At 40.5% G+C, this 27,462-nt stretch overlaps 1 protein-coding gene across 1 annotated transcript; it reads left to right on the forward strand.

Annotated features, from left to right (window-relative positions):
• Nucleotides 1–4,440: 4,440 nt before the first annotated feature.
• Nucleotides 4,441–26,290, forward strand: FUCA2 (alpha-L-fucosidase 2; the record flags this gene model as incomplete). Its single annotated transcript, XM_082855664.1, has 7 exons — nucleotides 4,441–4,838; nucleotides 9,918–10,105; nucleotides 13,107–13,446; nucleotides 14,784–14,994; nucleotides 15,239–15,429; nucleotides 24,064–24,172; nucleotides 25,411–26,290. 7 exons carry the CDS (start codon nucleotides 4,441–4,443, stop codon nucleotides 25,549–25,551), a joined length of 1,578 nt encoding a protein of 525 aa, XP_082711790.1. The 3' UTR covers nucleotides 25,552–26,290.
• Nucleotides 26,291–27,462: the final 1,172 nt, after the last annotated feature.

Below are 27,462 nucleotides of genomic sequence, written 5' to 3' on the forward strand. Positions count from 1 at the left end.
AAGAGGCTTCCTCTCAAGTCCTAAGTGGGAATCGGGAGAGAAATGCCCCTTCCTTTAGTCACCCCTTATTTATCTGACACATATAATAATAATAGTCTGTACTTAGATGAAGCTTAATATGTGCTTTGCGTGGTTTAATTCTCAGAACCCTATAAGGAAGATGTACTATTATCATTCACATCTAATAGGTGTCGAAACTGAGGCACAGGAAGGTTGAATGACTCCCTCAGGATCACAGAGCTCTGGAGTCAAGGGTGGAGCCAGAACGAGCATCCTGGTGGCCGAGCTGCAGAATCTCTCCTCTCAGACTCTGAGCTATGCTGCTCCCCTGTCACCTCTGAGCCCCTTGGCCTCTTCCCTTCATTCCTCCTTCTACTCCCCGCCCCCAGGCCAGAAAACGGCAGGATTTTATTTGCCCACGTCATATGCTCTTTCTACCCTGAAGCTGGTTTACTTACCATATAAAGAACAGCGTGGGTTTGGTTTGTTTTGAACACTTTTCTTCTGCTCCAGAGGGCGGCTGTATAGTGATGTCACCCGTGAGGCGAACGTTTCATTCTCCCATTGTCCACTTCAGCGGAATTCTGGGAACTGCTGAGACTGGCTGGTGGCAGCCATCCAACTCCCATATGGAGATCCAGAATGTGTCCTCGAGAGCCTCACTCAGATATCAGCTCCACCCTCGGCAGCTCTCTACATCCCGGAGGACATCAACAGCGTGACTGCATCCTCCGGCAGCAACAGAAATTGACCAAGCCTGGCTGGGCTGCCCTGTCCCACTGGGAGATCAGGAGCAGTGACCATGGCAAGCACCCCGTGTACCTGCAGCTGCCCAACGTGTGGCTGCCGGCCCTGGTGGCTCCACACTGAGGCCCACCCGTTGCTGCAAGGGACAACTACTTTATCTTTCTACTTTCTTCACCTGGCACCTCCAGGTGACCTCAGACAAATAGGATGGGATCGGGGCTCCTTGACCGTGTTGCCCACTGGGGCCCAAGGTTCCCCAAGATGAGCCAAGCACACTTGGAGATCTATTGTTTCTCAGATATCTGGATCCTCTATCAAAACCTTTAATTACATAGTTTAAGCCTTAGGGTGGTGTGGTTCTATTGCTCAATTAGCAGTAGCTTTAGGTGTGAAGACTGCAGCTCTGTAAAGCATTATCACATGAAGTGGGAAGTACCAGCTCTCCATCAGCGACCATGTTCTAAAATGTTTCATAGATTTCATCCTTTTAGTCATTTAACAAGTATATTTTGAACAAATCTCTTCATTTCCAGACAAATCTATTTCTTATTCATTCCAAATTCTTTATCAACGATTCCCCACCTGGCATTCTAGGATTCTTATGTGTCCTCAGGGCACTAAGGAAGGCCTTTCGTCTGTTTTCAGTATATCCTACAGAAATTGTACTTTTATGATAAGGTTGTAAAAATGTTCTTTGCCTTCAAGTGAAATGATAAATGACCCAGTGGCATTTATGCAGATCAGAAGGTCTGATTAGCACTCTTTAACTGAAATACATGGAAATGTAAATAACTTATTACATGATAAAAGAAATTGGTTTGGAAGATGGAAACTTTCAAAAGGTGAGGTTCACACGTGCAAAGGATGCTTGATGAGAAGACAGGGCCCCACTACTGCCTTCTCACCATGGCTATGTCTACTGTCCCTCTGAGAGTTCACAGTCTCATTGTCACTGTGAAAAATGTCTTTTATGCTGATTATACAATTGTCGGTTTCAAGGGACATCAAGGCACAGTGACTAAAGGGCCATTTTTTTTTTTTCCTCAAATATGCCCTGGAGGTTCAGGGGCCACTGAGGTACTGGATCATTCTAGGATCAAAGACTGGATCATAAAAATTGTCACCCCACTTTATCACTAACTGGGGCTACTGCGATAGGTAATGATGTTCAGTGGATTCTCAGATCCCTCTCTTCCAGGAGACCCACAGCCTGGAAAGACTGGGGGCCCTTATGGCGGAGCTGTAGTTCTGGGAAGCCATTGACACTGCATCGAGAGGGTAAATGTCCTTATACCTGGGGTGACAAGTAGCTGCTGCCACTCCCATGTCTTTGCAGAGACAGGAGAATGAGGGCAACAGCTACTTAGCGTCATTTCCTTCTTTAATAATACTTGTTAAAAGGAAACAAGCAGTCCCAAATGGAGTCAATTGTGCTAAATCCCACCAAGACTTAATACCTAACTCACTGTAGTTTCAGCCTCTCCCAGGAGTGGAATTTTAAATCAGTCAGTCTGAAACTTCCTGGTCCACACTAGGGAGGTAATCTGCCCTAGACCGCCTGCATTCCCTTAAGGAAAGGTGACCTTACCTGAAATAATCCACTCTTTGAACTTCCTCGTCCCACCCTCTTTTTGCCCATAAAAATCTTCTATTTTGTACAACTCCTTGGATTGCCTTTCTACTTGCTAGATAGGATGCTGCCCTTTTATGAGTGGTTGAATAAAGCCAATTCAATCCTCAAATTCACTCCACTGAATTTTGTTTTTTGAACACACTCAATAACTAGAACCCTGATTCATTGAAGGACTTCAACAAACGTGCTGCTCCGTGCCAGGCTCTGCGGTAAATTCAGGACTACAGAAAGGCAGATCACTTCCTGTCCTTGGGATGCTCACACACAGCCTCATGGGAAATGAGATCTGTATCCTAGCTACAAGATAATCCATGGACTGCTATATTAGTGATTGGAATGAGATATTAATGGGAACACACAGGAGGGAGTAAAACGTCTGGGAGGGAAGGTGGTGACAGAAAGCTTCACAGAGGCACTGACATTTGAACTGGCCTATGGCAAAATGAGAGGCAGTTTTCTATGGGAGCAGATGGGGTGGGGATTCTGGCTCTACTCTGAAAGCATTTAAGAGGAGAAGACAATGAGCTTTTGATGACCTCCCTTTGAAACAGGAGGGAAGGCGGCAGGGCACAACCTTTAAAAGAAATGACATAGCCCTTGAGGATATGACAACAACTGGTTAGACGCAGTTGGGCCCAAGATGGCGGAAGATTCGACTTCCAGTGGACCTTGAACCTCATTATACACTCATTGTAATACATTATCATATACTAAATGACGAACCCACAGGCACCATGACAGTTCCGAGGCTGACCATAAAAGGCCAAAAAGTGGACGGTGGCCAAGTTCCTGGAAATCCCTGCCCCTCCCCCAAATAGTTGGAATAATCCTCCCACTCATTAGCCTATGAAATTACCCAGCCCATAAAAACTAACCACCCCATATTCCAGGGCCTCTCACCTTCTGAGATGGCCCACACTTTGCCTGTGGAGTGTGTTTCTCCCAGGGCCGCTCTCGCCTTTTAAAATGGGCCGCATTCTGTCTATGGAAAGTGTATCTCTCTAAATAAAACAACTTCTTACCTATCACTTTGCCTCTCGCTGAATTCCTGCTGCACAGAGACATAAAGAATCCGAGCTTCAGAAAGTCCTGAAACCTACTGTGCGATTTCAATTAAAAGACAGTGGGTTCAAGTCCCGATCTGAGCTTTGGCTGGTTTTGAAGCCCATCTGAGCTGTGCAGTTTCACCTTGATTAATCATTCCAAGTTTCTGCCTTCTTTCCCAAACCAGCAGATTGTTTTTTTAAAGGAACATTTATTTATGGCTGCGTTGGGTCTTTGTTGCTGCGTGCGGTCTTTGTCTAGTCGCAGCGAGCAGGGGCTACTCTTCATTGTGGCTTTTCATTGCAGTGGCTTCTCGCTGCGGAGCATGGGCTCTAGGTGCGTGGGCTCAGTAGTTGTGGCATGCGGGCTCAGTAGTTGTGGCGCACAGGCTTAGTTCCTCCCCGGCATATGGGATCTTCCCAGGCTAGGGCTTGTTGGCAGGCAGATTCTTAACCACTGCGCCATCAGGGAAGTCCCACCAGCAGATTTCTTAAAACATTCGTTTCACTGGTTTCACCTGTCTTAGATCACTTTGTTTTCTACTGCAGTGGTTTTCAAAGTTTGATGTTCAGACCAGCAAAATCAGCATCACCTTGAACTCGGTTAGACACGCAAATTCTGGGGCTCCAACCTGCATTGCAAACTCCTGGAATTTCACCTGATACAGACTCAAGGTTGACAGCCACAGTTCTAAACACACCCAGGACTCTGGGGTGTAAAATGCAGAGGCTGAGAAGGATCTGGGTTTTTCGGTGCCACCGGTCAGGGAGGGGTTGGACGACCCGGCTGAGGTTCCCGCCTTGGGATCCAGGTCCACGGTTCCACCCAGGCTGGTCTCTAGCGTCTCCTCTGGCGGTTTCTAGAAGGGTCCTGCGGTTGAGGGGAGAGGTGCTCCCACAGGTCCCTGAACCAGACTCGTTTTTTCTCTCCCAAGCGGATTGACTAGGAGGCTTAGCTGAGCAGCCTCAGGGCTGGCTTTGGGGTAATACTGGCGTCCTTAGTTTTGCAAGTGAGCGATGCAGACCTCCTGTGGTCGTTCTGTTCCGGCACCGGGACCGCGGCCACTCCCATCCCAGAGAGGAGGGTGCCTCTCTCCTAGGACAGCTTGGTCAGGTGACCTTGGCGGCTCTTACTCAGCCAGGGACCCGGAAGGACGAGGGATCAGGAGGCCGCGGGCGTGCGGGCAGGACGGCGGGCGCGGGGCCATGAGGTCCCCGAAGCTGCCTGGGCTCGTACTCTCGCTGCTGCTGCTGCCGCCGCCGCCAGGTCCAGTTGGCGACGCCGCGCGCTTCGACCCCACCTGGGAGTCCCTGGATGCACGCCAGCTGCCCGCCTGGTTCGACCAGGCCAAGTTCGGCATCTTCATCCACTGGGGCGTGTTCTCCGTGCCCAGTTTCGGGAGCGAATGGTTCTGGTGAGTGCACCTCCCTCCATCTCCTCTGACCCCGCTTTGCACCCCACTGGCCTCCAGCCACGACCCAGATCCCAGCCTATGCCGGTTTGTTTTGCCCCCTAGTCAGTTTCACCTCTCGCTGTTTTAGCGGTGTTTAGCATTTCCGGGTGTTAAATGAATAATTTACTGTGTAAGTGGTTCGTGCTGGGTGAACACTGAATTTTTCTTCCGTGTGACTGCAAGAGTTGTCAGACAACTGATGTGACTGGCTTCTCAGCTTCTTGATAGCTGCACTTATCAAGTTGTAGTTATCACTCTGTAGCCACCGAATGACTAAGACAGCAGGAAAGTAATCGACTGTGTGGGGTCATATTGTGAAGCGTGAGCCTAAACTGCCGTCCTTGTCCTTAGAGAATCAGACACCTTGTCCCGTCGTTGTTCTGCTGCTACCTGTCAATTTTTAGTTGTTCTGCCATGAAGTATGGTTTAAACATAAATTCATGGGTATGTGAGACTTCTGTTCCTTTGAGCATTCACTGGCTCTTTAATGTTAAAATGTTACCACGTGTGGCTCAAGAAACAAACAAAAAGTTCTAGAATGTTTACCCTAAAAAACCCCAATTATTAATAGACTGCTATGTGGAAAGTGCTGCACAAAAAATTGCTCTGTAGCTTTTACCTTGAGATCGATGTAAAAACGTGCATGTAATCCCTTACAACTTTGCAGTGTCTCACATACTTTCCTGATTAAATACCTCAGGTATTTTAAGTTCTTCAAGATAGAAATGGTATATATATATATATATATATATATAGTATACATATATAATATATTCCTAGTGAAATAAGAAAATAAACAATGAGTATTTAAACCTGCTTTATACTATATAGTGTAAAACAAATTTAATATATACAATATATGTTAGATACGTCAACTGAAAAAAAATACCCTATGTGAGAGTTGTGAATTAAGTTTTATTTGGGGCAAAATGAGGACTGAAGCTTGGGAGACAGCCTCTCAGAGAGCTCTGAGGAGCTGCTCTGAAGAGGTTGGGGGGAGAGATCAGTATATATGTGACTCTGGCGAAGGCGGATACGTGCAATCAAGCACACATTTTGGCAGAAGGTTACCGCTAGTCACGAGAAGGGTGCTGCTAGTCACGAGAAGGTTACCGCTAGTCACGAAAAGGGTGCTGCTAGTCACGAGGAGAATATTCTCCCTTATGATTTTAGTGCTTTTCTAGATATGAGAAGATGCAAGAATTTGGGCTCATAAAATCTCCTGAAAATATCTAATTATCTGAAGGGCTGTTCTGCCAGTTTTTCCCAGAGCACAGAGTGCCTCATTCCTCATCTCCACCTTGAACTCCTCCCAGGGTGTGATGAAGGTCAGTGACTTCAGTGGCTAGCGACTTCATTCTTATAGAACCAGATGGCAAGTGACAATTTCTAGTTGGCAGATACAATACAGAGTATAAACTATATATTGTATTAACGTTATACTATAAACATTGTACCACTTTCTATAAAGAGACTTTCTGCAACCAGTAACTCTTCTTATTCAGTTAGGCCAGTTGATGTAAAAGAACTGTATAAACTATGGAGTACTATTCATATACTCTTTTGGAATCTACTTCAAAACCAAGGGACTCTTTCTTCCCATAACTTGTATTACCAAATATATTTGCTTCAGGATGTTATAAATCTTTCTTTGCAAGTTTTGTGCTGTGAGGCATTTTGAGTTTAGTTTTGAAAAGTTTCAGATTAGCAAGGTACATCAATTAACAGATTTTTTCCTCTTAAGATATAATAAATTATACTTTAATTTGCCATTTTGTTCAACTGGGAAGATTAGGTAAATATACATTTGGTGCTGGGAGAGGATTTGATTGTTAACTGAAACTAGTGCTCTGTGCAAAACAGCTAGTTTTGAGTCATCTTATTCTTTGTAATGGTTAACTTTTTATTTTCTACAAATGAACACAAAGTTGTTTGTTTTGACCTAGGACAATAAAGATAATTCTCATACAAAACAGAGTATATTTTTGATGGTCTGGAAGTGCAATAACCCTGTGGAAGATTCTTTAATTATCTATAGTTTCCCTTTGTGTCCCCTCTAAATCTCTGCTCCCCACCCCAATTTGTCCTGGAGCCATCAACAGTAGAGATGGGTATATCTGACTGTCCTTAATGGCAGTTCGAAACCAAATATAAATTATGGGCTGTTTACTGTAGGTGCCTCTTCTCATCTCTATTAGTATGAAATTTGAGAAGTGACTCTAGACTATAATAGAGAATGCAAGTTCAAATTAGATGTGTTAGGAAAAAATAGAAATCTCTTATCTTTTAACTTTCTGACTGTCCCAGTTTCTCTTTTGTAGTTCGATTTAAAATGTAAAAATGCATCATGTATCAATTAGGATACTTTCACTTCAAGGTATAGAAAACCCAAATAAAAGGTTTAACAATAGGGGTTTGTTACTCTACATAATGAGAAATTTAGAGGTAGTTGGCTCATTGATGAAATCAAAGACCTAAGCTTTCTGTCATCCTCAGCCTGTTGACTTGTCCTGTCATGGTCACATGATGGTGGACAGGCATCACTTCATACAACCTTGTCCAAAGGCAAGTTGTATCTCTTTCTATTAGAGAGGAAACCATTCCCAGAATCTCCCAAGTTGGCTTCCCCTCAAGTTCCATTGGCCAGCTTGGGTCAGGTTTCCATGTGGTAGGTGTGATGGAAACTGGGAAAGTATGTATCTGACTCTTGGGCAGGTAAAGAATAGTGCCTGTGACATATTATGTCCTTCAGTGAAGGCTTCTCAGTGGGATGAACCTCCTGATCATCTTTGGGGAGGTAATGCTGATTATGGATTTACTCATCCCTTAGAAACACTCTTATGAAAGGAGTGGTGGAAGGAAGAGTAGAAGATGGGTCAGAGATGGGGCCTGCATCTATTTCATGAGCATAATATTACTGCCACGTTTATCTAAAAATTATGTTTTTGATGTTGTTTTCCTCCTGAAGCTTTGCTTAGGCAGTTTAGGCCCCATTGCTCAGAAACCATGCATATAACCAGTGACTCCTTGAAGGCTGAGTCAATATATTAAAATAACAGCATCTTCTTAATTTTACTGTCATCTCCTCCCCCACTTGTTCTCTGCTAGTGAATATAATACATTTGTGTTACGCTTTATGTGCTTTGTCTTCTTTTGAAGCCTTCATCACTTATGTTACAAAGGACTAACTATGTAAAGATACTACATGTTGCAATTTAAAAGTGACGAATTAAGAGCAAATGGGTGGCTGTGTTGTCTAGAATGTTCAGGTTGATGAGCTCAGTGGAGTTCACAGAGGGATAGATGGAAAGCTATGGAAGTTTACATAAACTTTCTTTAAGGTGAAGTCAAACTAAATGGGGAAGTGAGGAAGAGAATCTTGGTAATATGTGAGTAAGGGGGATTTAGTAAAGGGAGCTGGGGCAGTTACAGGTGACCCTTGAACGACACAGGTTTGGTCCACTTTCATGTGGATTTTTTTCAATAAATATACACTTGGCCCTCTATATTCGAGGATTTCACATCTCTGGATTCAACCAACCTCAGATGGAAATTTTCATCCACGGTTGCTTGAATCCACAGATGCCGAAACTGTGGATATGGAGGGCTGACTGTATTGGCTGACTGGGTTGGCCAAAAAGTTCCTTCAGTTTTTAAGTAAAAATAAAAGACACATTTTTCATTTTCACCAAGAACTTTATTGAACAACATATTCACTGTTTTGTTCCACTACCTTCTGCCATTTTTCAGGCAACTTCATAATTCCATCTTCCCAAAACTTTTTATCTTTTTGAGCAAAGAACTGTTCCAGGTGCCTTTTACAGTCTTCCAGGGAATCGAAATTTTTTCCATTAAGAGAATTTTGTAAAGACTGAAATAAATGGAAATCTGAAGGTGCAATGTCTGGTGAATATGGCGGATGAATCAGAACTTCCCAGCCAAGCCATAACAGTTTTTGCCTTGTCATTAAAGAAACGTGTAGTCTTGAGTTATCCTGATGGAAGATTATGCGTTTTCTGTTGACTAATTCCAGACGCTTTTCGTAGAGTGCTGCTTTCAGTTGGTCTAATTGGGAGCAGTACTTGTTAGAATTAATCGTTTGGTGTTCTGGAAGGAGCTCATAATAGAGGACTCCCTTCCAATCCCACCATATATACAACATCACCTTCTTCAGATGAAGACTGGCCTTTGGTGTGGTTGGTGGTGGTTCAGTTCGCTTGCCCCACGATCTCTCCCATTCCACATCATTGTACAGTATCCACTTTTCATTGCCCATCACAATTTGTTTTAAAAACGGAACATTTTCTTAATGTTTAAGTAGAGAATTGCATGCGGAAATATGGTCAAGGTTTTTTCGCGTAACTTATGTGGTACCCAAACATCAAAGTGATGAACATAACCAAGTGCAAATGATTTTCAATGCTTGATTTGGATATTTTGAGTATGTCAGCTATCTCCCGCGTGGTATAATGTTGATTGTTCTCAATTAATGTCTCGATTTGATCACTATCAACTTCAACTGGTCTACCTGAGAGTGGATCATCGTCCAGTGAGAAATCTCCAGCATGAAACTTCGAAAACCACTTTTGATACATTCAATCACTCGCAGCACCTTCTCCATACACTGCACACATCTTTTTTTGTGTTTCAGTCGTTTTTTTACCTTTCTTGAAATAATAAAACATACCAAAAATGTTGCTTTTTTTCTTCCATCTTTAATATTAAAATGTCTACACAAAAATTCACCAATTTTGATAAGTTTTTTTTTAAATGCACGCTGATATGACAGCTGTCACAATACAATCTAATTGTTTTGAATGACGTTAAAGACAAGTGGTACTAGAGCTATCTTACAGAAGAAAACAAACGAACTTTTGGCCAACCCAATACTATGCCATTTTATATAAGGGACTTGAGCACCCACAGATTTGGGTATCTGCTGAGGCTCCTGGGACTAATCCCCTATGGATACTGAGGGATAACTATATCTCAGATGTTTATGTGAATGCTGCTTATATGCTGTTTCCTTCATCCCCTTAGGTGGTATTGGCAAAAGGAAAAGTTACCAAGTTATGTGGACTTTATGAAAAATAATTACCCTCCTGACTTCACATATGCAGATTTTGGACCACTGTTTACAGCAAAATTTTTTGATGCAAACCAGTGGGCAGATATTTTACAGGCTTCTGGTGCCAAATATGTTGTCTTAACTTCCAAACATCATGAAGGTAAGTACAACATTTGCAAAAACTCACAGTGGTTATGAAATGTAAAGTAGTTCTTTTGGACCAAGAAACTAAAGCAAGGTCATCCACATGAAATCAGAGTTTTCTCTTAGGAGCAATCATAAGTGGCTATTGACGTTTGCTTGCAGCTTAAGAGACCATGTGTTCCACCCAGTTAAGAAGCATTATGTATGCAGAAAGATCATACCCTCCACATGACAGAGAAAAAATGGAAACTGATCACATTTTTTTATATGCATATTTAACAATTTCCAAGTAATCCAAGATTTGATTTGAAGCTATTTGAAATGGGAAGTGGGTTGCAGGTCAAAGTTTACACTTGGAATTGCATTCTTCCTTTCTTTCCACCTTTGTAATGCATTCTGGGAAGGCACCCAGGGGATTATTTTGCTGTAGTTTTGCATCATGACCGACACACAAGGTTGTGCTTTTGGCCAACTCTTATATGGCCCAATTGAGGACAGTTTGCTAGTGATGAAAATGACGCAGGTCACCTGGAAGGAACAGGATTATGGAGCTGTAGTGGTGCCCAGAAATATCAGAGATGGTGGAGGAATATGTAAAGGAAACACAGTGGTTGTATTAGGGTTCTTCAGAGAAACAGAACTAATAAGCAGTATAATATATAGAAAGGTTTATCATAAGAAATTGACTCACACAACTATGGAGGCTGAGAAGTCTAGACCCAAGAGAGCCAGTTGTATTGTTCCAGTCTGAGTCCAAAGGCCTGAGAACCAGGAGAGTGGATGATTTAGGTTCCTGTCCAAGTATGAGTGCAAAGGCAGGAGAAGACTGATGTCTCAGCTCAAAGACATGCAGAGAAAAGAATTCTTTCTTAATCAGCCTCTTATTCTGTTTAGGCAGGCCTTCAGTGGATTAGATGAGGCCCACCCACTGGGGAAGGGCAATCTGCTTTACTCAGTCTACCTATTCAAATGTTAATTTCATCTAGAAACACCCAGGAACATATCCCGAATGATGTTTAACCAAATATCTGGGCACCCAGTGGCCCAATCACGTTGACACATAAAATTACCATCATAGTGATCTTCCACTAATAGGACAGATTCCACCCATTACCATTCCAGTATCTATAAGATCAAGGAAGCATCAGCAAATTATTGTTGTTCCAACAGTATGTTAATAATTAGACAATTTGTTTGCATAACCATCTTTGCCTTGGAATAAAAAATTTTGCCTCATTATTTTCCCCAGGGGTGGGTAGGGGATTAGAAGGGAAGAACCAAAACCCCAAATAAGGAATTATCTTAGAATATTTTTCCCATTGGCCACATTCTAGTGGCTTAATGATTTTCTCCTATAGATGTTTCTCAGGCTGAGATGGATATTTATAAAGCGTATTTGCTTGTGAACATGTTGATTTCCTGATGCCTAGGAACTTCTCCAAGCTGTATGGCACAAGGTATTACATAGTGAGCTTATTTAAAAACAAAACAAAACAATCTTAATCACATTGTGAGGACAGATGATGTAGCCCACATTTATCAACTCTCTAGGACTCATATTGTTGGAAGTTTTCATGCTTATGGGAGAGACCCTGCTGAGCCTGGCTAGGCGGGAAGACCACTGTGTGAGCTTCTGGTGGTGCTACTGAACCAAATACCCATGTGGTTTTAGCACCGCCAGACATTAGGGTCTGTCAAGTTGAAACATTTTGAATAAGACTTTAAATATCATCAGCAATGCTTTGAAGTTTACCACAAACATCTTTAGAACCAGTGTGAGCTCTTTTAAAAGTTTCTTCAAAATGAATCCAGAGTGTGTCCATCTTAGTCTTGTCCTAATTTACAAGAGTGAAGTGTTGCACCAAAGCACCTTACTTATGTCTGTTCTCAAAGATTCTTTTAGATTTTAGTGGGACAGCAACAATGTATTTATGTTCCTAGGTGCCAACTAAACATTTTGAGGCTTTTTAAATTATTTAAGTATTTCAGTTTATATAGGGCTTCTATGGTTTTTATATAGAACAACCAGCAATCTAAATGCAAATTCCTTTTAAAATATGAATTATTTCAAAGTGCTTATGTAAAGGCAGACATTCTTCTTACCTATTTAGTTGGTAGGTAATTCACTTTTAGGTAATTTAAAGCACGACATCCAAGCTTATGATTTTAGAGTAGGATGAGATTACAAATGGTGGGTACATTGCAAAGTACAGAACTACTGGGGACTAGTACCCCACCCCCACCTTGATAAAATGAATAATGAGGGTAAAGGAGACTTACTACTATACATGGACACCAGTGTTCTAAGAATCATACTGTAATAAAATAAATAATCCTAAAACCAGGGAATATACTTTAATTTTTGGTTTAGAAGACAAATAAGAATCTTGCAGGAGTGCATCTCAGGATCTTCACTGTAAGCAGTAACAGTCATTGTTTAGCATGGTAGATACGGAAGATGTTCCTGTCTTAGCTGTGATCGCTAATGTTGATTGCTGATTTTGTGCTAGACCCTGTGCTAGCCATTGGCTGAGGACATAGCAGGGAACACTGCAGACCTGATGCTGTCCCTCAAGGAGCTTATAGTCTAAGAGGGAGAATACGGGCGATAGATCAGACTATACAGACTTTATGGGGAACCCTGAGAGTTGCTTTTAAAAATCTTGGTTCTACTTTGTTTAAATTCTCATTTGTTTCTTGTATGAAAGCAAAATGTATACTATGGAAAAAAATTGCCATAAAGCAGTTGTTTGTGGAAACAGTGATTTATGTATTACGTGTACTGCCTATGTGATTTGAAAGCTTTCTTTTTGTTTTTTTTGGCTGCACTGCGCAGCTTGTGGTATCTTAGTTCCCCAACCAGGGATCGAACCCATGCCCTTGGCAGTGAAAGCTCAGAGTCCTAACCACTGGACTGCCAGGGAATTCCCCCTATGTAATTTGTTTTGGTGTTTGTATATGTGGAAATTTACTAAAACAATTGATATGCTTACAAGCTTTTTAATATAATGTTTCAGGCTTCACCTTGTGGGGCTCAGAGCGTTCGTGGAACTGGAATGCTGTAGATGTGGGGCCGAAGAGGGACATTGTCAAGGAACTTGCAGTAGCCGTTAGGACCAGGACTGACCTGCGCTTTGGACTGTACTACTCCCTTTTTGAATGGTTTCATCCGCTCTTCCTTGAGGATGAATCCAGCTCATTCCAGAAACAACAATATCCACTGTCTAAGATGCTGCCCGAGCTCTACGAGTTAGTGAACCAGTATCAGCCTGAGGTCCTGTGGTCAGATGGTGATGGAGGGGCCCCAGATACCTACTGGAACAGCACAGTCTTCCTAGCATGGTTGTACAATGAGAGGTGTGTGTGTTATTAGATTGCTGTTGTGACCTTAAACATTCCTAATACATGTATAAAATTTTAATTCCCTTGCTTCTTGAAATATGTCCTTTCAGGCTCATTTGTGACATGGGGGAGGAAATCATTGTAAATAATGCTCATTAGATATATCAATATTTACTCAGAATAATCAAGAGTTACAAATCAGGAGTCACATACAACTCAATAGTCTGATTTTGAAATCAGACTAAACGTCACAGGATCAAGAACTTTGAAGACATTAATTTTGTGGGTCCTCATTTTCATCTTCTATTCTGGGACAACTCTATTTATTCATCACTGTTTCTGATGATGTGCTTTTCAATTCCTCTAATTGCTTCTTTTCATCCTCATACATTTGATAATCTTTGCTGCTCAGACAATGTCACCCTTGTCTGTCTCCTCTCTTCCCTCATCGTCAGCATTTCACCTCTTCCTGTTCTCTCCTCTTGCTTTCTAGCATGTTCCAAGCTACCCCATTAGAACAGGAAGTTCTGACTGAGCTCCTTGATAAGGCTTACACTATATGGAGCAAAGTTATATTTGTAACTAGAAAGTACTTGGTATCATGCTAGGAGGTCAGGGAGTGTCCTGCTTGTGTTCTCTGGGCCCACAAAGGGCACACATACAAATACTCTGGAGAGCTCTTGATATGTAACTGCAGTTTCTCTAGGTATTCCTTCCAAAAGGAAATATGGGGAACCCTCCACTTCAATTTGTGAACCAAACGATCCCCTCTAAGTGGAGAAGTGCAGGAGGTACCAACTGCTACGATGAATAATGTAGCGGGGATATTTCATGCTACAGTGAATTCCATGATAACGGTCAACTTTCCTGAGGTTTTTCAATATTAGGCACAATTGTAAGAGAAAGAAAGGCTAGAATATATGTAGGAGATTATTCAGTCATAGGTGAGAAGAATGTCTTGACTGTAAATTCAATTTTAGCTACCATTCACAATATGGGGGCAGGGAGGAGAACCTTCAAATAATAGTAAAATACTCTTATAAGTGCTATGTGCGCTGGGCACTGGGCTATGTGTTTTACATAAATTAGTTCTGTTCTAATAATAGATGAGGAAATTGATTATTCAGAAGAGTTAGGTAACTTGCTGTGGGACAGCGAACTTAGAAAGTGACAGGCCAGGACTACAATCTCCCCAGGTCTATTTGACTTCAAAACCGTGGGCTTTGTATTATATTCCACTACGGTTATTTTCCAGGAGTGAATTTCAGTCAGACCTCTTTTCAGTGACACTGCTTTTGTGTAAAAATTTTTTACTTTTTGTTTAAAAAAAAAAATCATCCTTTTCATTTCAGCCCAGTTCGGGACACAGTGGTCACCAATGACCGTTGGGGAGCTGGTAGCATCTGTAAGCACGGTGGCTACTATACCTGCAGTGATCGTTATAACCCAGGACATCTTTTGCCACATAAATGGGAAAACTGCATGACAATAGACCAGTTTTCCTGGGGCTATAGGAGGAATGCTGGAATCTCTGACTATCTTACAATTGAAGAATTGGTGAAGGTACAGTAAAATGTCTGGTGACCATTATGGTAGCACTTGTAATAGTGTAGGTGTATGAGAATTATTTTTTCTAAATTGTATAGCTCAGTGGTCTATAACACAGGACATTACTCTTTTTTCTGTGTGTGTTCTCCTAGATAGTGGCTATATATATATGTCTAAGTCCATAAATACCACATGTTAACACATTCAGGATGGAATTGTTTTCTTTCTCTAAGAACTATATTTATTCTTAATTTTTTAGCAACTTGTAGAAACAGTTTCATGTGGAGGAAATCTTTTGATGAATATTGGGCCCACAAAAGATGGCACCATTTCTGCAATTTTTGAGGAGCGATTAAGGCAAATGGGGACCTGGCTAAAAGTCAATGGAGAAGCCATCTATGACACCCATGCTTGGAGATCCCAGAATGACACTGTCACCCCAGAGGTATGGTAAGTACTATTAGATAGAGGAAGGCATTTAACATTTCTCAGAGGTAAAGAGAAAAGTAAACTAAAAAAGGAAATGGGATGAATGCCCACCTACACAAAACACTTTCTTTACTTACTCTACAAGAAATTAGCATATTTTAAAACACATTATTTATCAAATTGAGCTGAAATCATCTCTAGATTCCTCCAAACAGTGGACAGATTTCAGGGAAAAATATTCAGCTCTTACAAAAATTGTAGGCCATTCAGAAAAATGAAAAAAAAAAATGCTGAGTGGTTAATCCAAAAGAGACTTCAGGTTTAGTCAGGTAAATTCTAACTTTTGCAGGTGTTACATCGCACCAATTAGCAGGAGGTGCGGAAGGGCAGAAAAAATATTAAAAATCTGCAAAAATAACAGCATTATTTAAATTGATTAAAAATCTTGTACCTTGTTCCTATTATTCTAATAAATCTAAACCTGAAGTTTCTTTAAAATTATCTTAACTGGCTAACTTTTCTTTTAACTAGTATCTCCTGTAAAAGCCTTGCCGCAGGTTCTGTCTGAGCTTTGGAAAGTTCTATGGGCCAATGAGTCAGACTCTGCAAATACGGTGGTTTCTGATGTGCGGTCTTAACATATATAAATAAGAGTAGTATTAGTGAAGCTCTAAAAATTCACCTTATGTTGCCACCAAAGTGAGTACAGCCTGATCAAGTATATATCAAAAGATTAGACTAAATAATATTCCTTGAACTTATGACTTAAAATAAATTGTCAGTTCATTGAAGAAAATAAAGTAAGGCAGTCTACACAGAAGCAACTGACTATAGAATTTTAGAATGCCGGGTCTGGGAGAAGCCACAATAAGAACTCAGAACCAATCTTTCATTTTACAGAGGCTAGTTTAAATTGGGTTTTAGAATTTGCTTCTGTGTTTGTGTTTGACTATGAGGGTGTCTGATCTGGGATTTGACAATGGTTAACCATTATTCCATTACATTTTCTTTCAATAAGTAAAGATAAAAGCCAAACTACTTATTAGCAAGACCTATAAAGCCGTAGCCTGGCTCCACTGCACCGAGCCCAGTGGCTTGCTATCCCTGCCTTACCAGAGGAGCTCTCTCCCCGCAGGTTCATCACGTGTGCTTCCCCTCCTTGCTGCATCTTTAGATAACTATCTAGACTCCCAGGGCTATCCTTGAAATCCTTTGACATTTTAGCCCTGGCTCACTGTTACTGTCCCCAGAACTACTCTTCACATAATTCTTAGTGATTTTAATGTCAATATTCACAGCTCTTCTAATCTGCTGGCCCCTCAGTTCCGGTACCTCCTCCCTTCTAGGGATCCTTTCCCCTTCTGTTGGTCGTACCTTAGACCTCGCATTTCCAATAACTGTAATCCTTCTATGCTCTCAGTCTGAAGCATTCCATTGTCTAACTCCCACCTCTTATATTTTAGCTCACTTCAGCTTCCAAAGGGATCTGCCGCCTTTAATTCTGTCACTTTTTCTCTTCCTCCTGCCTCAACCCTCTCATGTCTTTTCTTTTTCCTTATCCAAGTCAGATTCTATGCATCACTCCAGTGCATCCACCCTCAACTCCTTAACTCTCTCTCCCTCTGTCGTACTCATTAAAACTCAGCTTTGATTAAACTCAGCTCTACTTATTCCATATCTACCCCTGTGTAGCTAAATGTGACTAGAAATATACACACACACACACACACACACACACAATGTCAAATGCTCTCGCTTTTGGCTTTAAAGCAAACCCGTGTATCCTGGATCCCATCCCAGATTATCCACTCAAGGATATTGTTCTAGCAATTCTCCCCGTTTGCTCCTCATCTTCAATTTCCCCTCTTTGTTAGATCCTTTCCTATCAGCATAAAAACCTGTATTGTTTTTTTTCATCTTGAACTCTTTCCATCCTACTTAGATCTCCAGCTACTTTCCCATTTCTCTTCTTTCCTTTATAGTAGAACATATTGAAAGAATGTTTTTTACTTGCTATCTCCAGTTTCTTGCTCCAGTTTTCCTCTTTTTTTAAAAAAATTTATTTATTTATTTATGTATATTTTTGGCTGTGTTGGGTCTTCGTTGCTGCACGCGGATTTCTCTAGTTGCGGTGAGTGGGGGCTACTCTTCGCTGCAGTGCGCAGGCTTCTCATTGCGGTGCTTCTCCTGTTGCGGAGCACAGGCTCTAGGCACGCGGGCTTCAGTAGTTGTGGCGCACAGGCTCTAGAGTGCAGGCTCAGTAGTTGTGGCGCACAGACTTAGTTGCTCCACTGCACGTGGGATCTTCCTGGACCAGGGCTTGAACCCTTGTCCCCTGCATTGGCAGGAGGACTCCCAACCACTGCACCACCAGGGAAGCCCTCCAGTTTTCCTCTTAAACTCACTCTGGTCAGACTTCCACCCCACACTCTATAAAATCACTGTTATCCAGGTCCACAGGAACCTCTCCCTCACTGGGTCAGTTGCGGTCCCTATCATCTGAGCTTACTGTCAGCATTTGCTCCAGGTGATGGCTGTCTCTGTCTTCACTGTGCCTGTTGGCCATTCCTTCTTAGTCTCCTTTGCTGGTTCCACCTCAAGTCCCCGACCACTAAACCTTGAAGTGCCCTGAGGCTCAGCCCTTGGACTTCTATTCTTTATCTTAATTCCCCAGGTGATCTCATCTATTTTCAGGGCTTTAAATGCCATACTGATGACCTCTGCAGTGCAATCATCTTTTTTAAACTCCAGAATCATATATTCAACTTCCTAGTCAGTGTCTCCACTTAAAAATAAAGCATCTTAAACCTGTTGTGTCCAAAACTTAGGTCCTTAAAATTTTGCTCTAAATTAGTTCCACCTACAGTCTCCCCCATCTCAGTTAATGGCAGCTTCATGCTTTTAGGTGCTTGTCAGGCCCAAAACCTTGGAGTCCTTAACTTCCCTTTCTTTTACATCCCACAGCCAATCCATCAGTAAATTCATCATATTTTTGAAATATATCTGGAATCTGACCACTTCTCATCCTCTCTGTGGCAACCCTCTTCCTGTTAGTCTCCATCGTTTCCCCCGTGGATTATTTCAGTAGCTTCTTGTCTGATCTATTTCCATCTGTGCTCCTTTAATCTATCTGCTACAAAACCTTTTAAATAATAAGTCAGGTTACGACACTCCCATGCTCAAATTCTTCCAGCGGCTTCCAGTCTTAGAGAAAAATTCAAGACTTACAAAGGCTTATAAGGTCCTATAAAAACGAGCACCTTGTCTCTGTGATCTCATTGGCTATCATGCTATCCTTCACTTCCTCTCCTTCAGTCACTCTGCCCTCCTTGCTGTTCTATCAACAGGCCAAGCATACTGCTGCATTGGGACTCTGTGCTTGCTGTTCTCTTCCTCTGCTCACGTGGTTCTCCCTCACATCCTTCAGGTCTCCTCAACGCCACCTCCTCAAAGAGGTCTTCCTTGACTATTCTATTTATTTTTATTTTTTTGCATGTAGACTTTCTTCTTTATTGCAGTACACCCAGAACTTAAAAGAGTTCCAGGTATATCGTAGTCACAAATAGATAATTTTTGAATAAATGAACACATTTTAAAATTTAGGGGTCAGGTAATTTCCAGCAATGCCATTGGTTTAAGAAATTAAAACTGCTTCAGATTACCAAATGTGAGAGTGATTATGATTTCTAACATGGCTCAAAATAATTTTTTAAAATTTGAAGTTTGTCTCCAAATCAGTAAGGAATCAGTCTAGAGAATCAGAAGGTCTATGATTTTTTCTGTTTTCTTCATCACTGATTTACCTTGAGAACAAGTTGTCTATTCCTTTTAGCAAAGTAAGTTTAGTGAAGATTTAAATTAATGTGACAGAATGTACAGATATTTAATTTGAGGATAGTATAAACACAGAGGACCCAAAGAATCCCCTAACAATCCTCTGATCTTCTTTTTTCTTTTTTAACATTTTTATTGGAGTATAATTGCTTTACAATGGTGTGTTAGTTTCTGCTTTATAACAAAGTGAATCAGTTATACATATACATATGTTCCCATATCTCTTCCCTCTTGCATCTCCCTCCCTCTCACCCTCCCTATCCCACCCCTCTAGGTGGTCACAAAGCACTGAGCTGATCTCCCTGTGCTATGCGGCTGCTTCCCAGTAGCTATGGATTTTACATTTGGTAGTGTATATATGTCCATACCACTCTCTCACTTTGTCACAGCTGACCCTTCCCCCTCCCTGTGTCCTCAAATCCATTCTCTAGTAGATCTGCGTCTTTATTCCCGTCTTGCCCCTAGGTTCTTCATGACCTTTTTTTTTTTTTTTTAGATTCCATATATATGTGTTAGCATACGGTATTTGTTTTTCTCTTTCTGACTTACTTCACTCTGTATGACAGTCTCTAGTTCCGTCCACCTCACTACAAATAACTCAATTTCATTTCTTTCTATGGCTGATTAATATTCCATTGTATATATATGCCACATCTTCTTTATCCATTCATCTGTCGATGGACACTTAGGTTGCTTCCATGTCCTGGCTATTGTAAATGGAGCTGCAATGAACATTGTGGTACATGACTCTTTTTGAATTATGGTTTTCTCAGGGTATATGCCCAGTAGTGTGATTGCTGGGTCGTATGGTAGTTCTATTTGTAGTTTTTTAAGGAACCTCCATACTGTTCTCCACAGTGGCTGTATCCATTTACCTTCCCACCAACAGTGTATGAGGGTTCCCTTTTCTCCACACCCTCTCCAGTATTTATTGTTTCTAGATTTTTTGATGATGGCCTTTCTGACTGGTGTGAGTTGACATCGTATGGTAGTTTTGATTTCCATTTCTCTAATGATTAATGATGTTGAGCATTCTTTCATGTGTTTGTTGGCAATCTGTATATCTTCTTTGGAGAAATGTCTATTTAGGTCTTCTGCCCATTTTTGGATTGGGTTGTTTCTTTTTTTGATATTGAGCTGCATGAGCTGCTTGTAAATTCTGGAGATCAATCCTTTGTCAGTTGCTTCATTTGCAAATATTTTCTTCCATTCTGAGGGTTGTCTTTTCGTCTTGTTTATGGTTTCCTTTGCTGTGCAAGAGCTTTGAAGTTTTAGGTCCCATTTGTTTATTTTTGTTTTTATTTCCATTTCTCTGGGAGGTGGGTCAAAAAGGATCTTGCTGTGAATTATGTCATAGAGTGTTCTGCCTACATTTTCATCTAAGAGTTTGATAGTGTCTGGCCTTACATTTAGGTCTTTAATCCCTTTGAGTTTATTTTTGTTTATGGTGTTAGGGAGTGTTCTAATTTCATTCTTTTACATGTAGCTGTCCAGTTTTCCCAGCACCACTTATTGAAGAGGCTGTCTTTTCTCCATTTTATATTCTTGCCTCCTTTATCAAAGATAAGGTGACCATATGTGCGTGGGTTTATCTCTGGGCTTTCAATCCTGTTCCATTGATCTATATTTCTGTTTCTGTGCCAGTACCATACTGTCTTGATTACTGTAGCTTTGTAGTATAGTCTGAAGTCTGGGAGCCTGATTCCTCCAACTCTGTTTTTCTTTCTCAAGATTGCTTTGGCTATTCGGGGTCTTTTGTGTTTCCATACAAATTGTGAAATTTTTCATTCTAGTTCTGTGAAAAATGCCAGTGGTAGTTTGACAGGGATTGCATTGAATCTGTAGATTGCTTTGGGTAGTATAGTCATTTTCACAGTGTTGATTCTTCCAATCCAAGAACATGGTATATCTCTCCATCTATTTGTATCATCTTTAATTTCTTTCATCAGTGTCTTATAATTTTCTGCATACAGGTCTTTTGTCTCCTTAGGTAGGTTCATTCCTAGGTGTTTTATTCTTTTTGTTGCAATGGTAAATGGGAGTATTTTCTTAATTTCACTTTCAGATTTTTCATGATTAGTGTATAAGAATGCAAGAGATTTCTGTGCATTAATTTTGTATCCTGCTACTTTACCAAATTCATTGATTAGCTCTAGTAGTTTTCTGGTAGCATCTTTAGGATTCTCTATGTATAGTATCATGTCATCTGCAAACAGTGACAGCTTTACTTCTTCTTTTCCGATTTGGATGCCTTTTCTTTCTTTCTCTTCTCTGACTGCTGTGGCTAAAACTTCCAAAACTATGTTGAATAATAGTGGTGAGAGTGGGCAACCTTGTCTTGTTCCTGATCTTAGTGGAAATGGTTTCAGTTTTTCACCATTGAGGATGATGTTGGCTGTGTGTTTGTCATATATGGTCTTTATTATGTTGAGGTAAGTTCCTTCTATGCATACTTTCTAGAGGGTCTTTATAATAAATGGTTGTTGAACTTTTCCCAAAGCTTTCTCTGCATCTACTGAGATGATCATATGGGTTTTCTCCTTCAATTTGTTAATATGGTTTATCACATTGATAGATTTGCATATATTGAAGAATCCTTGCATTCTTGGGATAAACCCCACTTGATCATGGTGTTTGATCCTTTTAATGTGCTGTTGGATTCTGTTTGCTAGTATTTTGTTGAGGATTTTTGCATCTATGTTCACCAGTGATATTGGTCTGTAGTTATCTTTTTTGACTATTTTATTTAAAAGAACACCTAGATCCCTTTTTCCCAACGTAGTGTTGACCTAAAATAGACTGCCAGTTATTTCTCCAGCAAAAGTGGGTTTATTTGCGATCAGCAAAGAATTGTAATTTGGGGTCTGCAAACATGGCAAGCCACATGTAAGTCCCTGCACAGCAAGGGAAGGAGAACGCTTTTACTGGGGGGAAAAGGAAGCTGGGAAAGCTATAGTAAATGAAGAGTCCATGGCTTTTCATTGGCTGAGTTGTTGCCAGGTAATAAGAGGAGCCTTCCTACTTCCTGTGGGCTCTGCTATTGTTGCAGGGCATGGGAGCTCCCCTCTCTGGTCTCCTGACTCTATTTTAATTGAGCTTCCTGTTTATCAATTTTCACACAGGCATGCTCTATTCTTCTTACTGGGCTTCAGTTTTCTCCATAACATTTAATCATCATCTGACATATATTTTTTTGCTCATTCTAATTTTCTCCACTACATGTAAGCTCCATGAGGACAGGGACTGTGTTCAATGCTATGTCTCCAGCTCTGAAACAGTGATTAACATTTTAAGATGTCAATAACTATTTGTCAAATAATTGAGTGAAAAAATGAATGAATTCTGTTTTCTTTGTCTAGACCTTACTCTTCTCACCTTTTCCCTTTTGCTCACATTCATCCTTTAAGTCTCAGGTTAAATGTTATTTTCTTGCTAATGGTATAACGTAAAAACATGCCTTTGTTATAATCTTTCAACTTCCTCTTCTTTCATAGTGCTTATAAAAATTCACCCTTCTATATTATTTGTGTGATTATTTGATGTCTCTCTCCCTCACTCTAGTCTAAGCTTTACAAGAACAAGAACTAAGTGTGTTTTGTTTTCTATTGTATCCTTAACACCAAGCACGGTACTGGGCCCAGCATTGACAGATACATACCTGTTGAATGAAGGAATATGAAGAGTTGATCATCAGGTGGAAAGCCATCTATTCTTGCATCTTATGCTCTTTGCTCACATTCCCCCACCTGTTTCCAGCTCCATGAGAAAAGTCTGATGAAGAAGAGTAGTACTAGAAAAATCTCGGTTCCAAGAACTTCCTTTTAGCACTGGGGAAGTGGGGAAGACAGGTGCTGTGATAATTGTGATTTATAATAAGAAATATATATTTGGTCTTTTTCTGTTTCTGGCACAGAGCTCCTAAAACTCTTGGAATTTCCTAAGCGATGAGAGCCATAAAGGTGTCTTTTGTTATGTCAGTGAGGTGATTTTGGACACTACCAAAGGATGAGGGCTGGTTGCCAGGAGACCCGACCATGTTATTAGAGGGTTGGAACTTTCAGTCCCACCCATGGCCTCCAGGGAGGGGTGAGAGGGTGGAGGTTGAACCAAACATCAGTGGTCATTGATTTAATCAATAATGACTAATGAAGCCTCCATAAAAATCCCAAGGATGAGGTTTAGAGAACTTCTGGATTGGTGGAGGTACAGGGAGAGTGGAGCACCTGGAGAGGGCATGGAAGCTCCCTGCCCCTTCCCACATACCTTGCCCTGTGCATCTCTTCCATCTGGCTGTTCCTGAGATATATCCTTTCATAATAGACCTGTAATACAGGAAGTAAAATGTTTCTGTAAATTCTGTGAGCTGCTCTAGAAAATTAGTTGAACTCAAGGAGGGGGTCGTAGGAAGCTCCAATCTATAGCCTGTGGGTCAGGAGCCCAGGTGACAATCTGGACTTGTGACTGGTGTCTGAATTTGGGGAGGGGGCAGTCTTGTAGGACTAAACCCTTAACCTGTAGAATCTGACACTATCTCTGGGTAGATGGTGTCAGAATTGAGTTGAATTGTAGGACACCCAGTTAGTGTCCGAGAATTGCTTGGTGGTGTGGGGAACTTCTCCCCCACTCCACATACATACACGGGAATTGGGATCAGAACCCTTCTGGGTGCTTTTTATGCTACCATTGGGCTAGTTTTCCTTCACTCTATTAATAAAAACATTGGTAAATATTTACTGAATGGAAGTATCTCTGTAAAATAATTCTAGACCTGACCCATAAATAATGAGAAATATTACTATGCTTTTATTCCCTTTTAACCAGGTACACGTCCAAACCTAAAAGCAAATTGGTCTATGCCATGTTTCTCAAATGGCCCACATCAGGACAGCTGTTTCTTGGTCAGCCCAAAGCTACTCTGGGGGCAACAGAGGTAAGAGGGAATTTTGTCTTTATTGTTCCTTTAACTTGCTGACTAGAATAACCTGATGAAGACATAACTTTTAACTTCAGGGTGAGCCTTATATGTGTTCCTCTTATACCTCATAAGAGTAATTTAAAAATGGACTTCATCAATGGCAATGTTTGGCAAAAACCTTTGAAAGTTTTCTTTCATTTCCCAGAAAACCAAACCTATAAAACGGCTATATTATCTCCATGCATATCAATTAAAATATCTTCTTCACAGTCATTCTATGTTGTTCAGGCTCACTGCATGCATCCAAAATGAATCTTTTCGTAAAACTGGAGTCCAGATTCTTCCCCTGACATCCCACCCCAGAACACATCTGAATAACTATGAGATGTCATGGCCCTACCATTTCAAGTTCACAAAAAACTGGGGGAAAATTAAAGGTTAATCTCACAGTTGTAACCATCAGCTCTGGCATCGAGTTCACTTTGATATATTTTATAGATTATTTTTAAGAAACTGAAAATTTTCTGGGATATGAACTGTCCAAATGCTTTTCCTTGCATCATTTTTCCATATTTCATTTCTAACACTTATGACCAATCAGGCAGAAAAGGAGATGAGTTCAGATCTGATGTTTAATTACAGCTTAGTGTCCTGGGCATGACATTATCTTTTTATTTTATTTATGTTCTCTTTGGCTGCCATCAATAGTGTTATTTGAAAGTTCATGGGTTTTGTTTTTATATTACTCTACATGATAAGCAAAGTTTTCTGGTTCAAAATAACCACAGATATATAGAAAACTACTTATTGAAATTCACCTTGTATAAGACGAAGAATATAGAACAGTTACAGTAATAATTGATCACACTTAGGTATTGTTGATTAGTGGAGGTTATTGGAACATCTGGGGGGGAATGGTGGCTGGATAAGGAAGCTGAGCCTTTCTTCAAACATTCTGTGTGAGAACTGGGCAGGCCTTAGTCGTGCAGATTGGTTTGAGAATAATTTTCTCTACTCTGACACTATTCAATCTTTACAATTCTTCCCCAAATCCTGCACACTTTTGAGAGTAATATGGGAGCAAGACAGATGTATACACTCATTTTAAAACAGCTTGTAATCCACTAAATAAAAGTAAAAAATGAATCTTCTGTCCACATCGCTTTTTAAGAGATATCAACCACTCCTTCCGAATAAAGCGAGGGAGTCAGAGATACACTTGGAGACATTTGTGTGTATGTTTTTAATTTCAGGTTGAACTACTGGGACATGGACAGCCACTTCAATGGACTCCTTTGGAGCAAAATGGCATCATGGTAGAACTGCCTCAGCTAACTGTTCATCAGATGCCCTGTAAGTGGGGCTGGGCTCTAGCACTAACTAATGTGACCTGATTTGCAGTAGAGTGCTTCCTGATGCAGTTATATCTAAGACTAGAATGTATCAGGTTTCTATAATTGTAGCACACAGAGAAAGCAAATGTAAAATTGGCCCAGAATTTCCTAAATTACTCACATAACTGGTTTAACTCTCCAGTGCACTTTGCTATTGACGTCCCTTCACACTGAATTTATTTCCACGTGTGATTCAGAGGTGGGGATTTTGTTTCAGAGTAGTGAGGAATTGGTGGTGTTAAGGACTGAGTCGTGTCTTCTGCCAAATTCACATGTTGAAGCCCTAAGCCCCAATGTGATTGTATTTGGAGATTTTAAAGAAGTAACTAAGGTTAAATGAAGTCATAAGAGTGGGACCTTAATCCAATATGACTGGAGTCCTTATAAGAAGAGGAAGAGCACGGATGCAAGCATATGGAGGAAAGACCATGTAAGGATGCAGTGAGAAGGTGGCCATCTGCAAGCCAAGGACAGAGGCCTCAAGAGAAACCAAACCTGCTGACACCTTGGTCTTTCAGCCTTCAAAACTGTGAGAAAATAAATTACTGTTGTTTAAGCCATCCTATATGTGGTATTTATTATGGCAACCCTAGCCGACTAATAGAGGTTCATAGGTATATAATAAATTTGGCTTAATATTTATTTCCAATGCTTACAGTAATTTTCTTTTTATAAAAAAAATTTGTCTTTTTTTCCCTCTTGGTAATAAAACTGATATGTTCACTATAGATATTTAAAATTATACAGAAATGCTTAAAGGCAAAATCACTGTTAAGATCACCACTACTAATATTTTAGTATGTATTCTTCCACGTTTTTCTTTGGCGGGGGAGGTGAGTGTGTGGGATTGGAGGTATGGGCCTATTTTTGTAGGTGGGCTAATTTGAGGACCAATTTAAATTAATAAATTTACTTCCTGTATATGCTTTTAAGCAAATTGAAGTTGAACAGCTAGCTGAAAATTAGGAAGTCTATTCAGATCTTCCCTAAGAATGAAGCAAAAATAATACTGATATTGATGTAAATTTAAAGAAACACTGATTAAAGAATTCACTCCCCTTAACAAAAGATGTTCCACATGGCTAGATCTTTATTTGAAGTGCTACAGGCTTCATTTTGTCATATCAATCAAATGTGGACATCTCACTGTTCCCTATAAATGCTTCAAGTAGACAGGGAAATAAAATACTATTCATATTTATTTTCTAAAATCATCTTGAAGTTGAAAATCTTAAAAAAAATTATTCATTGCTGGAGTTTCTACAACTATCAAAATTTTGAAACCATGACGAAGTATTTACATAAATAAGTACTTTAAGAGTTCTAAATCCCAAGTAACATTTTATTAGAGGTCCAAAGACAGATTTACATGATCCCAAACACTAGGCTAAGGAAAAACAAAAAAAGGAAAAAAGCCCGCAAACCCAAATAAACAGAGTTAGAAGAATCTTAACATAAAAGTGAGGTCATCTGTTTGTTTGAAGAAAGTTGTTTTTTTTTTTTTTTTTTTGCGGTACGCGGGCTTCTCACTGTTGTGGCCTCTCCCGTTGTGGAGCACAGGCTCTCAACCACTGCGCCACCAGGGAAGCCCTGAAGAAAGTATTTTTGAGACTAAAAACCTGTCAATCATTTAAATTCCTACCCTGTCCATCTTGACCTTTACAAATAGAGGGAAAATGGAACTATTTAAGCAAATTATAGTTAGGTATAGGGTTTAGTTAATGGGTAGCTGTGAGGGAGCTAAATGATAAAATACAGCTCAGCATTCAGAGGTGCTGATAAAATGCTTTGCTAATAACCAGACATTATATATGAAACAGAATGAGACACCAAATTTAAGTTTATTTAAGGTATATCTTGCTTATATGTGAAATATACTATAAGTGGGACTCATAACAAGCATTTTAAAAT

This window comes from Leucopleurus acutus (assembly GCF_964270905.1).
Source record: "Leucopleurus acutus genome assembly, chromosome: 15".
In the NCBI taxonomy this organism is placed as follows: domain Eukaryota; kingdom Metazoa; phylum Chordata; class Mammalia; order Artiodactyla; family Delphinidae; genus Leucopleurus; species Leucopleurus acutus.